Consider the following 14,662-nt stretch of genomic DNA (forward strand, 5'->3'; position numbering starts at 1 on the left):
ACCAAAGGAAATCAAATTTTGGATAAGAGCTGTATTGTCATGACCTTTATATTTACCAGAACTGTTGAATGATTGACTCCTGATGAAATACAAGTACTTCTGCCTTTATTTAATTACATTTTTAATGTAAGATAAAATTATATATCTCTCACAGTCTAACTTTTTAATTGTATTTGATTGATTTGAGTAGGCCATTAGCCTTCCTTCTCAGTTAATATTCAGTGTAATATTATGTATTATCCCAATAAAAATAATTATTAGCATACAGTTAAAAAAAATAGCAGTACTTGGAATAAATTTACCTAGTAGCAGAGAATAATTCTTACATTAAAATTCTATAATTGGGTTACAATCCTGTCCCCTTCCTCATGTTAAAAGAGCCTTTAGGTTGGTTTAAGAACTGATCTGTGCTACAGTCAACTTGTAAGAAAGAAAATGTCATCAAACCACAATCAAAACCATATCTTTTTATATTACAGCTCTAAATGGCTGACTCTTGAAGTTGGAATAAAATGTACCAGGAAGCATATTTCAGGACTGGAATTTAATCAGGGCTCAAATAGAGTGTGCTAAATTGAGAGAGCAGCACAGTTCAATCTTAAGAATTTTCTTGTAAAATATGATAGTGCCCCCTTCAAATTGCTTGTTAATATTTTAAATTGTTTACTGTTTTTTTTCAAAGGTAGAGATTTTTAATACCGTACCTCTTAACTTCAGTACATTTTTAATTCTGTGTTTGGTTCAGGTATAAAAAGCCTTCGTTGTGACATCTTATTTAAACATGAGGGATAATTATCACGGCATGATGTTAATATAACATTTCATAATTAAATAATATAGCAAAATTGCCTCTTTATAATCTGTGACTGATTGATTGTTTTATTTATCTGGATTTTATATTGTTGATTTCATAGGCATTGTACTCTTAATTTAGTGGCAAATATATCCGCATCTTTTGAAACAGGCTTTCCTTTAGAACTTTAATGAAATGCAGTAGTGTATTTTTCCTTTTGTTTTATAGTTAATTAGTAAGGTTTTCTGAAGTAGGTGAACTTGACTGTTAACCTGTATATTTTATTACTGATTTTCAGATGCTACTACCGCTATGGTGGGTTTTTGCATCAAGAAAAAAATCTCTTGCATTGCTTTTCAATTTAGGTATATTATAGGCAGATGCTAAGGACAGATAGAGAAACGTTTGCTACAGTATTAGAAGAAGCTATGATTAGACACATGATGAGAGCTTAGTGGGTCTGCACTAGAGCAGATGTACTGTAGATGAAATTTTAACTTCAGTTTATTGGTCCCTGCTAATACCGGAGAAAGAGATATGGATGAAACTAGAAAAATCAAAATGTAATATAAGATTAATTCGGTAAATCCTTGTGGCTTGCCAGAAATGGAAAAAATGTGTAATCTAGGTGTCAAGTAGCTTGAGCATAACTCCAGTTGAAGGACATGATCAGCTTGCACAGCTGTGAAATCTAGCAGTCAGCTTGCTGTGGAGGAGAATGCTAATGTAGCAGTATGTCCTTCTCTTCATGCACGTATGATTCTAATTCATGTTAATAAGAATTATGTGCATGTACCTATTAGGAAGAATAGCCTCTTTCAGCACAAGTGATATTTTTTCTTTACACTCAACCAGTCCTGTGCTTTTCATGTTTACTTTAAAGTCTTATTTCCCACTTGCAGGTACAACTGTAACTGCACTAAAGTTGTTTAAGAATCTTCCTGTAAGAAAACAGTTTTACTCAACAACTAAAAAATGTAAGGAGGAATTAAAAAAAATCCAAGACCTTTTGATGGCGTATGGTATCATAAAGCCAGAACTACGGATAATGTTTACACATAACAAGGTAAAAGTGACTTTTCTTGTGCCAAATATCACAAATTCAAAATTAAAGAAAATAAAGACTATAAAGATTTTGTTCAGCCATTACTACAATTGTGTTTTGTCATCTGATCTTTGATTTTTAGGAATTTGCTATAATTGAAGGTTAGTTCAGACCCCCCCACACACTCTATCATTACCTATGAATTTATTATCTTATGACAATTCGCATTTTAGATAAGCAATGCCAGCTTTTCAAAGAGAACTCTGCTCCTCCAAAAATGTAATTTAGTGTATATAGGTTGCACAGTGCAGTGGTTTATTGGGCACTGATAACATACTTGTTATTGTACAGAACAAAGAGGCATAGTCATTAGGGATGTCAACTGTAGTCGACTACATGATTAACCAATAATTCCGGATTTATTGGTTAATCTTGTCGACTATATGCACTCCCCTCATAGCTGCCTCGGAGGTGGGAGCTGGTCCCATGAGGAGCCAGCTTTTAAGCTGGCTCCCCACAAGCACCACCTCCTCCCCCTCTTCCCCCCCCGCCTCCCCGCGCTGTTGCCTCCATCAGAGGCTGTTGCGGAGCAGCCTCTGTCCATGGGGAACTCGGGCCCTCTGCAGACAGGGCTGATACTGCCCTGCTGCCTCCAATTGAGAGGCCCCAACCCTGGGGATTATCGAATAATTGTATAACCGCTAGATTTTGATGCGGTTACACAGTTATTCAATTACATGCTATCTAACAGCTCTAATAACCATATCTTCGCCTTTCTTTCTAACAGTCTGATCTGTTGCTAATTGAAGTCAATGGAAAGGCTTCCACTGACTTTACTGAACACTGAAACAGGCTGCGTAGATAGTGCTTCTTGTGTGTGTAGTATTTTGTCTCTGATGGTTGAATTATAAGAGATCATTGCAGGAACAACTTGAAATATGCCATATCAGGCCAGGCAATCCTGATTTATGTGTAGTTAAGAAAAGCTAAATCAGACCCATATATGACTAAACTAGCACTCATTTTATGCCCTGATTAGAGACACCACATCAAAAGCTATCTGGACCTTCATATTATTTGAATACATTTTTTTTAATCATGGAAAGTTGTAAGATGGGACAACTCACCACCGGCACTTCCCGTTAGTCACTTGTGAACTACCTCAGTTCAGGCCTGGAGCGCTCCCTTCTGGCCGGTGTCTCACCTACTATTATCTGTTTGTGTTAATGGTTCTACCACCTTGCATTGGGAACTACCTCCCTTTCAGACCGTGGAACCCTCCACTCTGCATACTGCGCTGCCACAGTGCCTCCACACTCCCTTTCAGGGAACTCCCAATTGCCCTATACCCATCTTGCTCAATGATCCACTGCCAGTCATCATCTCTATCAGCCTCTGGTAAACTGCAGGCTGAAATGGCCACTCGTCATTGGCAAGAGGGTGGACCTGCTGCCTTGGCTGTCTCCAGGCCTGGAGAACAAGGCCTCAGCTTGGAAGTTTGCCTAGCCAGAGCTCACCAACCCTGCTGTGTGTCAGGAAGCTGCTATAGCATCCCTGGCAAGTAGGTACCTCCTGCTCCATGCCTGAAGCAAGAGTGTGTCTCTCCTCCCGTCCAGGAGCACTTATGTATACAGCCCTCAACTGTAGTGGGCCCTAGTTATCTATAGCTTCACTTGTGGCTGCCTACTCCTGAGCCTCCTCAGACTAGTTTTAACCCTTGTAGAGCCAGTGCAGGGAAAATGACCTGTCATGGAGATCTAACAGAAATCTTAACTACAAACCTACAGAAATGGTACGCTGGTCCTGGTATTCCTCTGGTGATACCAGTTTAACTCCTCTAACTTTATTATTAGAGCTGCTACTGATTTATACTGACATAAGTGAGAGGAAAATTAGGCCCACAAACTTCCATGTTGCCACAGAAAGTAAAGAGTGACACCTAATGGCCAAATAGATTCTACCAAAGTGTTTCTTTTTAATAAAAAAAAAAACTATGGAAGGGGTGGCCAAATGTATTGGCCCGTTGAGCCACACACAACAATCTTCAGAAGTTTGAGAGCTGAGGGAAACCTGCTGGGGGTTGGGCTTCAGCACAGCAGGAGGCATCTGACAGGGTTCAGGGTTTCAGCCCTGCTCCTGCTGAAGCCCTAGAAGATGCACCCTACTATACTGAAGTCCCGAGATCCCTCTCCTCACTTGGCAAAAGCCTGTTCCCCACCACCTTGCTGCAAGACAGGTCCTGAGCTCTCTTCTCAGCCTCCCCATCTAGTAGGTGGTGAACGGGAGACAGTGGAGAAGGCTCCACAAGACACACCTTAATGGTAAAAGGGCTGCATGTGGCTTGCAAGCCACAGTCTGATCACCCCTGCTGTATGGTGGTGGACTAATTTCTTACCTAGCAGTCTGGGAGTTAAAGCATTATTTCAATTCATTATACTATTTATTTCATTTTTTATTTCTATCAATTAGAATATTTATAATAAATCTTTCATGTTTGCACTGTTGGTGGAAATGACAAATGATCTTACATATTTGACAATAAAATACTGAATAAATAATAACTAAAAGTTTAGGCACTCCATAAATGCAACTTGGTATAATTTTTTTCACTGTGATCAGTGAGAATTCGGCTGTGGATTACAGATAGTATGAAATTTCAAACTTATAGCTGAGTAGGATTGTCCTTTCTATTTGCAGAAAACCAAACACCTTTGCCCTGCCCCTTCTCGGGGACCATAACCTTGCCTTGCTTTTTCTCTGAGGCCCTGCCCTTGATCCATCCCTCCCCTCCCTCATGGCTCACTCTTCTCCACCCTTGCTCGCTCGCTCACTCATTGTCACTGTGCTGGGATAGTGGGGTTGGCATATGGGAAAGGATGAGGGCTCTAACTAGAAGTATGGGCTCTGGGTTGGAGCTGAGGATTAAGAGTTTCAGGTGTAGGAGGGGCCTCTGAGCTGGGGCCGAGGGGTTTGGAGTCCTGGAGAAAGCTACAGACTGGGGTAGGTGTTGGGGTGTATGAGAAGAGTTGGAACACGGGCTCTGGGTAACATTTATGTCAGGTGCCTCCTGGAATTGGCTGCCTCATAGGTGCAGAGATGGGCAGGTGGCATTGTGCAGCTTCCCACTGGTTTTGTTTCCTGGCCAATAGGAGTTTTGGAGCTGGTGCTGGGGTGGGAGCACTGTGCCTAAGAAGAGCCAGAGGGACATGCCATCCGCTTCTAGTAGCCAAGGCTGCAGTCTGCTTGCCTTATTGTAGATGGCCAACTGGACTTTTAATGGCCTGATCAGGATGCTGACTAGAACTGCCAAGGACCCTTTTCAACCAAGCATTCCTGTCAAAAACCAGACACCTGGCAATCCTATCCCCACATCCACAGACTTTGATTATATTGATTTAGAGCAACAATTACCTCGCCTAAAGGAACAATTAAAATGTCTAATTTCTTGGTGATGTAATATTGTGAAAAAGAATGAAAAATAAGCTGCATACACTTTCTGAACTCAATTTAGAATTAAGTGCTGAATGACCTCAGGAATTCAGAGTAAGAGGCTTGTAGCACATTTTTCATTCTAAAACCTGCCTGATTTGGTGTAAGTTCCTGACCCTCCATACTTGCTGTGGATCACAATTGCCTTCTTAGTGCAATTTATTTCCCACGTGCTCTCTGCTTCAGATTAAAAATACTTTGACATGATAAACAATCAAAGAGTTGCTGAAGTTTAAAAGGCAGATCATTGAGAGTGATAGAACACTCCAAGTATATATTTAGGATAAGGCTTTACTGGGTGCTTTTATCATCTGTGTGTATTTTAGTCCCATTCAGATTTAGTTGCTGATTATTACGTGTCTTAATTTTTTTCTCCCTTCTCTTTCTTTTCTCCTCAAACTATGCCATGTGTTTAATGCGGTCTGTTATCCTCACACAGGATAACAGAAGTTTTAAGCTATTGACAAAGATAAGGACCAAAAGGCCTTCTGGTATGGCAGGCACTTGATGCCTATTTCAAATAAAAATCTCAGTCTATTCCCATGGGAGCAGATTTCTGTATGAAAATATCAACCATTCTGGCAGTTTTGGGAAAGATACCAAGACTGAATTATCTTGGCTTTCATGAAGAAAGAATTATCTTCTCATCTTCACAGCTAATTACTCTAAAACAAGATTCAAGTATACTGTTTGTGCAATGTGCCCTCCCTCCCCATGTTATTCCTACTAATATGCTGTACTTGGATTGAGACTAAAGATAGGACCTTGAGTTTTAGGGCTGTTTGTCTTCACAAGTACGTGATCCATTTTAAAAAATACATAAAAATAAATTAAAAACCAAGCAACCCAGAGATTTTTCAACACAAGAGGTCACTCATTAGCTGTAGCTGAACTGAGAAAACCACAAGCCAACTAAGATTTGAGACAAACCAAGGGGGGGTCTCTGATAATTTTTAAACTATTAATGTGTTAAATTGGTCTGGGCATGAATTTATTGTTGTACCTCAGTTTTTACTATTGTTAAGATCTGTTTGAGGTTATAAACTGCAGATACTTTGATAAATAGATTTAACTGCTTTTAGCTTTTATAAGTACTTCAACATGCTTTACTTATATCCTAACTTGTAATTTCTCTCAATTCTATACATACATATCTTTTTACAGCAATAGCATACTACATGAAGAGTACCTTTTTGTCTTCTTTTATCAGAAGCTAAAGAACACAATTATCACAAAGCTATAGTAATCCAGACCAATAGATCTATCTGTCTACTTCATGCTGAGCCTATCATACTGTGTGCTAGAAATATACTCTAACATATAGTATTTTCCAAATATTCATTGGTAAGCTTAGGATAACACTTTCCTCATGGAGTACATGAATTTATTTCTAAGACCACCTGTTACATAAATAAGGGGTCATATATAATCATTCAAATTAGTTGCTAGAATCCTGCATTGTGGGTCTATGTCAATACCTTGTGCTGCTGTGAAAGAAAACCGGTGTCAGCAACGAGCTTGCGTTCCAAAGCAGAAAAAGCCATAGTCTTATTGGGGATCCCTATTGGTGGCTTGCATGTTCATTTACAGTATGTGGATGGGTGGCTTGAGACACCTGTCAAGCATAAAGTGTAGCCAAATGAGCTCAAAGGGTTAGGATCTTTCCGGGTTTAATTTTTGTTGCTTTTTTAAAAGAACACACTGAACAGAAATCAGTGGTTGAGAATTGGAGAGAGTGGGGGAGGAAAAGAAGCAGTGAAGGTTAACAGTTGGGAGTACAGTCATGATAATTTAATATACTGCATAACGGGCAGTTTGACAAGGGGGCAAGTCTACCAGATGCATAAGTCTGCATCAAAGGGGTGTAAATTCTGGTTTCAGATCCTTTTCTAGGTAAAAGTGTGGGCCCTTTAAAAAGTATTACATTAACCATGCACTAAGGAACTTTTAGTGTGTACCAGCAGTGTCCATATAGGCCAGCCAGTACACAGCACTCTGGTGCTCTGTAGAATTTACATATTGGTGGTGCAAATTAACACATTGTGTAGACAAGCCTTAAGTGGGGAAAAACCATACAGATGGAGAGGCTAGGACTGGCTAAGAAATGAAAGAAGAGTGAAAAACATCTTTTAGCTGGGAAAAAAGGTGCGCTGTACATGTGCAAAGAGTTCATTCATAGGACAACTTTCACATGTGCAAGTGTGTGCTTAGGCATTTAAATCCATTGAGTCCCATGAAATTAATGGGATTTACCAGGTGCTCAGCATCTCTGAAAATCAGGACTCTTATCCTAGATTTTAGCTCTTTAGGGTCCTCACATTTAAAACATTTGACAATAGGCATCAAAACATACTGTATTTTGTTCCATATCTACCATTTGACTTATTAAACAGTGGGTGTTATGCGTCTTCTGACTGAAGTTTCTAGAAATTTGTCTTGGTATCATGTAGTCCACTTGCTTGTCACATGTATTTGTTATATTGGGGGGAAAAAAGAAAGAAAATTTAAAGTTCTGAATGAAAAAACCAACAACAGCTCTTCATGATATTTGGATTAATTTCTTTAAAAAAAAATCACTTTGTTTTCTTGCTCTCCCGGAGTATATTTATCAATGAATTTCTGAAGTAAGTAATGGTTGCTTTTGTGTCTGCTAATTTTTTTTCATTAGCAGTAATGCAAATCAACCCTTGAAGTACTATTGCTGTTTTGACAGCTTGGATCAACTAGTGCTCCTACTTTTGTGAAGGTTTATCCTGCCAAGACATTCTTTGAATACTGATAATGTTGATCCTCTTGCCAGTGTGGGTATGTTAGAAAGAGGTATTTTTTCTTCTTTCATCACCATGTTCCTTGACAGCATACTGAATAATGAGACAGCCAAATAGAAATAATTTATAAGAGTATTATGTGAGCTTATTTAAAGTTGATATTACCTGATGGAGCATGTGGCACATCTCAGAATTAGTTACTCTTGTTTAAACAGAGAGAGGAGACTTCTCACCTAGAGCGAACTGCTAGCCATTTTGAACAGCTGGTTCTTCCTTCTGCTTGCCGTGCACCCCTGGTGGGAGAGATGAGACTTCACATGCTCCCCTCCCCCAGGCCAGTCGGAACTTGGGGGCTGGGCAGTGCACAAAGTCATTCACTGTACAAATGGCGGCTCCCTCTAGGTGCCACGTGCCCCTGGCAGGGGAGGGAACCTCCAGCTGCTTTGAACAGCGAACAACTTAGCACACTTCCCTTTTCCCTAGTAATTGGCTTAGGGTGGGGGGAGCAGCAGGGCAGCCATGGGCCGGATCAAATGGCTTGGCGGGTTGGATTTGGCCACTGGGACATATTTTGCTCACTCCTGCCATAGAAATATTCCAGTCCTTTCTTTCAATTGATAGGATTAATTTAGATCCCAGTTTATGATGATGGTGCAAAATTAGAGCACAAGAGTGGTAAATTAGATCTCTAAACGAGATGGTTCAAAGTACACAGGGGAATTGTGGTTGAGAATTGGCTCATTAAAAGTTGGTTTGGATGTTTTGGATATTTAAAATGTATTATTTTCTCAGAACGACAAATTAGAATTATTGTCAATGAAGTTCTATAATAAACCTCTTTAAGGACATAATTAATCTCTTTGAATTCCTATTTCTGTAGATACAGCTATAGGTGGTTTTAGTCTTCAAGATTTTCCAGTTTAATATGTCATTATTAACTATTTTAAATATTTTATTTTACCAGAATAATTTTAACATTGTGCAGTACTCAGGAGCCCAAAAACAACTTAGCTCGCAGGTTTGAGGTCTGCTTCTACACCATCTTGCACTTTATAGAATTAAAGTGTTTTTATATGACTATAGGCTGAACATCTGTAGTCCGGCATACTCTGATCCAGCAACATCAATGATCCAGCAAGATTTTAGTTAGTCATTTGTCTGCTTATCATGGGTGTGACCAATTTTCCTGCAGTCCCATAAAGTTTGTTTACAGCCACCAGTCCTGGCTCTCAGTGTTCTGTGCTGATATTTAGCTCTAATTTTTCCCTGCATGTCTTCTAAGACCCTAGTAAACAGTGATAACGCTGCTAGCCAATACTGATCTCCCATAGTTCAACAAGTTATCTGGTTCAGCACTGATCAGGTCCTGAGAGTGCCAAACTAGAGAAGTTCAGCCTGTATTGATATGATCCAAAGTCCATTTTAATCAATGGGCATTTTTCCCCTGACTTCAGTTGTTTTTGGATTAGACCCAAATGAAGTACGAGAAATGGAGAATCAGGCCCTTTGGGTTGGAATTTTTCCTCCGAGGAGCAAGTTTATGCAGGTGTGTTTAAAGGTTTGTATCCTTCATACATGCAATTCCCAAAGAAGCACATTAAAGTTTAAGGCTGTTTTAAAGTACAGGGTGTTCAGGAATCTAAAATGGTAGCTACCTTGTGGTGGTGTAGTCAAGACACTGCAAACTCTGTTCTGTTATGAGCTTCCCACCTATTTTGTAATTGAAAAAGACTCTGGATTTTGTGAAAGGCGCTGAATTGATAACATTGCAAACTGCATGCCCACAGAAGCGATACAACTTATGTTGGTGGTCGGTGTAGGCTTCCCAATTATCCTGCCACTGTCTCCTAACCTGTAGTCTTTATGTCTATTTACTCTTCAGCCTCTTTGCTGAGGAAGCCAAATGGTGCTAAATATGGGGTGGGTTTTTTGTGATGTGGGCACCTGTCTACTAGAGACCATCAACTCATTTTACATCAGCTACTGAACAGCTGTCAAATGGTAACAACTATTGGTCACTACCAACCTGGACTTAATTCGAACTGATGACCTAGATGTGAAATGCTCTGTATCCTGTTACTAATGTCTTCAGCCATCCAGTTTCCCATCCATCATTCTTTTTAAGTGACAGCACAGTACAGTAAAACTCCGATGGTCCGGCACTCCTGATGGTCCAGCACCATCAGGAACCCGGAAGTGCTCCGGGCAGCCAGACCACTGGAGCTGCTCTGCCCCCAGCTTCCCCGATTCAGCCGCTGCTAAAACTGACCAGCGCTGAATCCAGGAAGCAGGGGGCAGAACAGCTGGAGTGCTGCCGGGTAGGTCCAGTAGCGCTGCCCCTCGGGGCTGCGGGACCAACCCAGCAGCACCCCAGCTGTCCCGGATTCAGCCGCTGCTGCAATTGACCAGCGGCTGACTCCAGGAAGCCGGAGACAGAGCTGCTCTGCCCCAGCTTCCTGGAATCAGCCGCTGGTCAGTTTCAGCAGCAGCTGACTTGGGTACACCTGGGACAGAGCAGCTGGGGTGCTGCTGGGTTGGTCCCCGCAGCACCGAGGTTTGGCGCTACCAGACCAACCCAGCAGCGCCCCAGCTGCTCTGTCCCAGGCGTCCCGATTCAGCCTCTGCTAAAACTGACCAGGGCTGACTCCAGGAAGCCTGGGGCAGAGCAGCTCTGCCTCTGGCTTCCTGGAATCAGCCGCTGATAAGTTTCAGCAGCAGCTGACTTGGGGACACCTGGGGCTGAGCAGCTGGGGTGCTGCTGGATTGGTCCAGTAGCGCCGCTCCTCGGCGCTGTGGGACCAACCCAGCAGCCTTCAAGCTGCTCTGCCCCAGGCATCCTGATTCAGCCGCTGCTGAAACTGACCAGGGCTGACTCCAGAAAGCCCGGGGCAGAGCAGCTCTGCCTCGGGCTTCCTGAAGTCAGCCGCTGATCAGTATCAGCAGCAGCTGACTTGGGGACACCTGGGGCAGAGCAGCTGGGGTGCTGCTGGGTTGGTCCAGTAGCGCCGAGGAGCGGCGCTGTGGGACCAACCCGTCAGCACCACAGCTGCTCTGCCCCAGGCGTCCCCAAGAGCAGCTGGGTTGATGACGGGTTGGTCTTGCGGCGCCAAGGGTCGGCGCTACCGGACCAACCCAGCAGCACCCCAGCTGCTCTGCTGCAGGCGTCCCCGATTCAGCCGCTGCTGAAACTGACCAGACTGGGGCAGAGCCGGACTATCAGAAGGGAGGGCTATGAGGGGGTCTGGGGTAGCATCCCCCCACCCCACCCCAAACCCCTCATAGCCCCCCCTTCTGATAGTCTGGCATATCTGATAATCCGGCACCCCCTGGGTCCTAAAGATGCCGGATTATCGGAAGTTTACTGTATATAGAAGAAATCTCATAACAATGACTGGTTTAAGTGTACATTACATAATACCTAATACATGTCTGCAGCTCTTGTAGGCATTCAGACTGCTTTACTTTTGTATTTTGGAGAGGAATTAATGAAAAATATATAATAATTTCTTGAAGGTGTGCCTTTTTATAACCTTTCCTCTGTATTTTGTTACAATGATATCCCGTGTTGCTGCTGTTGACTAATAATACATACTAAAAAGAAAAAGCTTTTATGTACTTTAAAAATGAGCTTCAGTTCTCAGTCTCACATTGCAGTTTGTGTAATGTCACTGATTCAAAGTATCTACTTCTGCCCCCATTCCCTCTAAAAAAACTTACCTTGAGAAGTTTTTATTCAACTCTGCTGTAGAACAGTAAAAGGTACATGTGGACATATTTCTCTACAGTTTAAGAATTTGTACATAGTACTGTTTTAATGCTAAAAGATTACCCTGTCCCCACCAGCCAATAAGATATGGCAACTGGACACTGCAAATTTTACTTTGCAGAATTGCCTCTTCATTCTGACATGGGAGCAGAATTTCTTTATCCCTTCCCTATGGAACAGGCAGAGTGGATGAGTCAGAGAACTTGCAGCTCCCTCTAAAATCTGTGTGGCTCTTATTGGCTTTGTCAAAGGCTAGGGCCATGCACAAGAGGCCTTGTGCTCTTTCAGTGCCTTCCAGTTCCTTCTGATGCCTCCCAGTTCTTTAGCGAGCATGATTCTTAGACATCATGTTTCCAAGAGCTTCTTTACCACCTGCTTCTCTGAAATGTCTTTCTCGGGAGAGCATGCACACATTGCTAAGGGGAAACCTGAGTGAATATGTTAATGCTGATGGAGTCAGCATCGACTTACTCAGGAAATCCCTTGGGATTTGTGGAGAGGGGGCGGGGGGGAATAATACTGTGGAAAATTACTATCCCCCAAACTTTCCTGTAGCCTCCCCCCTTCCTTTCTGCAGTGTCTGATGCTTACAGAGAAATGTGTGAGTGTTGGGCATTATATGTGAAGAAGGAGGAGCTAATGCCATGAAGGTGACATGCTTCCATTCCACAACCTTTTGGCTCCCTTCCACCTATAACAGTGGTGGGTAACTTGCAGCCTGAGGACTGAAGCAGCCCATCAGGGTTCTATGTGTGGCTCATGAGACATTTTGTTTACTGCTGTCCAAGCACGGGTTACCAGATTCTGCTGGCTTCTGTCCGCATAGTGTTTTTCCTTATTGGCATTACTAATGTGATATTTTGTGTACTCTTGTTTTACATGCATGAAGTGTGTGCTGATTGCATACAACATTGAGTGTGAGAGCCATGTGCTCCTGCTGCATCCAATCAAAGCACTGCTATGGTTCAGTCAGCATACCCCTCAAATTCTGGGTACACTAACACAGTTAGCAAAACTACCCTATCCCGGGTGATCATCTTGGTTACAACAATCTTGCGGCCCACTGAGACGGAGGGCCACTCATGTGGCCCACTCATTAGCTTAGGTTGCCCATCGCTGACCTATAGAATGATTAAGACCCCTAATCCTTAGGGATTAGTTGAGGGTTGGAGAAGAGATTCCCCCACTTTGGGTTATTATTAAAAACTGCACTTGCTAATAATTCTTAATTCCAAGAGACAACTCTGTAAAAGCTCTTTTCATAAGAGAGAGAATATACACCATTTATTTAAAAACAATGCTCCAGTTTTAGGTTGGTATAAATGAAATAACCTTGACAATTTTTAAAACTGATTTTTAAAATATAATTGCTATTATTATTTTATCTTCTTGACTTTTTGAATTTTGTTGACAACTGTTCTTCTTTCCTAGAAATAATGCTTGCTTTTACACTAAGGTGTTTGTGCACCATAAATAAGATTTACACACACTTCAAATGTTTGCATACTTCTTCTTTTTATTATGTTTTCCTTCCTACAAATGCAAACTCAAGATTCTGTGTTTCGGTTGCTGCTGTTAATTTCTTTTAAAAAAAATAAACAATGGTGGGCTTTGTCATCAGAATATATCTGTTTTTAGTGAGTCTTTTTTCTGAGCTAAAATTTAATATATAAGCGCATACCCATTGAAATATTTTTTTAAAGACGTCGTATACTCTAAAATAAAATTTAAAAGAAATCTACTGAATTAAAAAAAAAAATCTGTGATTTATGCCTGCCACGTAGGTAAAATATCAGCCATTCTTCTTGGCAGTTTATCACCAAAAAACCCAGATTATTCTTCTATCTCTGCCCTGTTCTTGGGAGCAATGTAGATTATTAAATATATAAATACACTAATACTGACAGGAACATTGTTATAATACAACATGCATGTGTATATGCCTGCTAAGCAGAAGAAAGTTGGCAAAATGTAAACTTAATTTAGATGGTCTTAGGTTTACCTTGACAAGACTTCTTCAACTAGAGTTTCTTCCCCATAAAAATTTACTAATGATTAGTGGTTCTCTGTAACAAGAAGGTGGTGTGATTGTTCTTTTACTTTCCCTACAGCTCTAAGCACTTCTCCTGCTAGTGTATTTTCATTTTTCCACACCTCCTAATGGACGACATTGTTTTAGTGGGTAGTTGTGACTTTCGGTAACACTTGGAGTTTGTCACCTATTTTAATAAACCAAATATTCTGGAGTCTTAAAGGAAAATGTGGGAAATTTGCAGCTTGTCTATACACACATCCTGTAAAATCTCACGCAAAAGCTGACAGCCTCTTTCCACTTTTCAGAAAAGATTAAGGCTTCCTTCTTCTTTGGGTAGTGTTCCCGTGGGTGCTCTATTGTGGGTGTCGGGCCCGTCCTGGCGCTGCAGATCAGAGATCTCAAAGCTGTTGTCTGCTGGACTGCGCATGCACAGCGGCCATCTTGCTGTTTTTTGTGCCATTTTCTGTCACGCAGTCCGGCTCCAGCCAGTTCCCCGTAACCGTCTTCGGGCGCAGACGGAGAAACAGCTGCCTTGCACGTCGTTTGTCAGAACCTGAGAGGAGAGAATTTGAACCATTATTTTTGTAAATAGTATAGTTCTTCTAAAAGTTAGTTAATGGTTCGTTCTTAAAAAAAAAAAAATCTTCTTCTAGTAGTTAGTAGTTAAGATAACACAATGCCTGGCTCCCCAGGCTTCAAGAAATGTGCGGCATGTAAAGACTGCATGCCTGCCTCAGATGACCATTCCACATGTATAAATTTCTCG

The 14,662-nt window shown here is 41.5% G+C and overlaps 1 protein-coding gene across 3 annotated transcripts in view; it reads left to right on the top strand.

Annotated features, from left to right (window-relative positions):
* PMS1 (PMS1 homolog 1, mismatch repair system component) overlaps positions 1-14,662 on the top strand; it is an 84,938-nt gene that overhangs the window by 11,737 nt on the left and 58,539 nt on the right. For 2 of the 3 annotated variants that reach the window (XM_075934175.1, XM_006113324.3), the window contains one exon: positions 1,696-1,859. In XM_075934175.1, the coding sequence (XP_075790290.1) occupies positions 1,696-1,859 (164 nt within the window). Of the gene's footprint in view, positions 1-1,695; positions 1,860-14,662 lie in introns of those variants that run through there. The other variant, XM_075934177.1, reaches the window with a different exon arrangement.

This window comes from Pelodiscus sinensis, chromosome 7, assembly GCF_049634645.1.
Source record: "Pelodiscus sinensis isolate JC-2024 chromosome 7, ASM4963464v1, whole genome shotgun sequence".
NCBI lineage: Eukaryota > Metazoa > Chordata > Testudines > Trionychidae > Pelodiscus > Pelodiscus sinensis.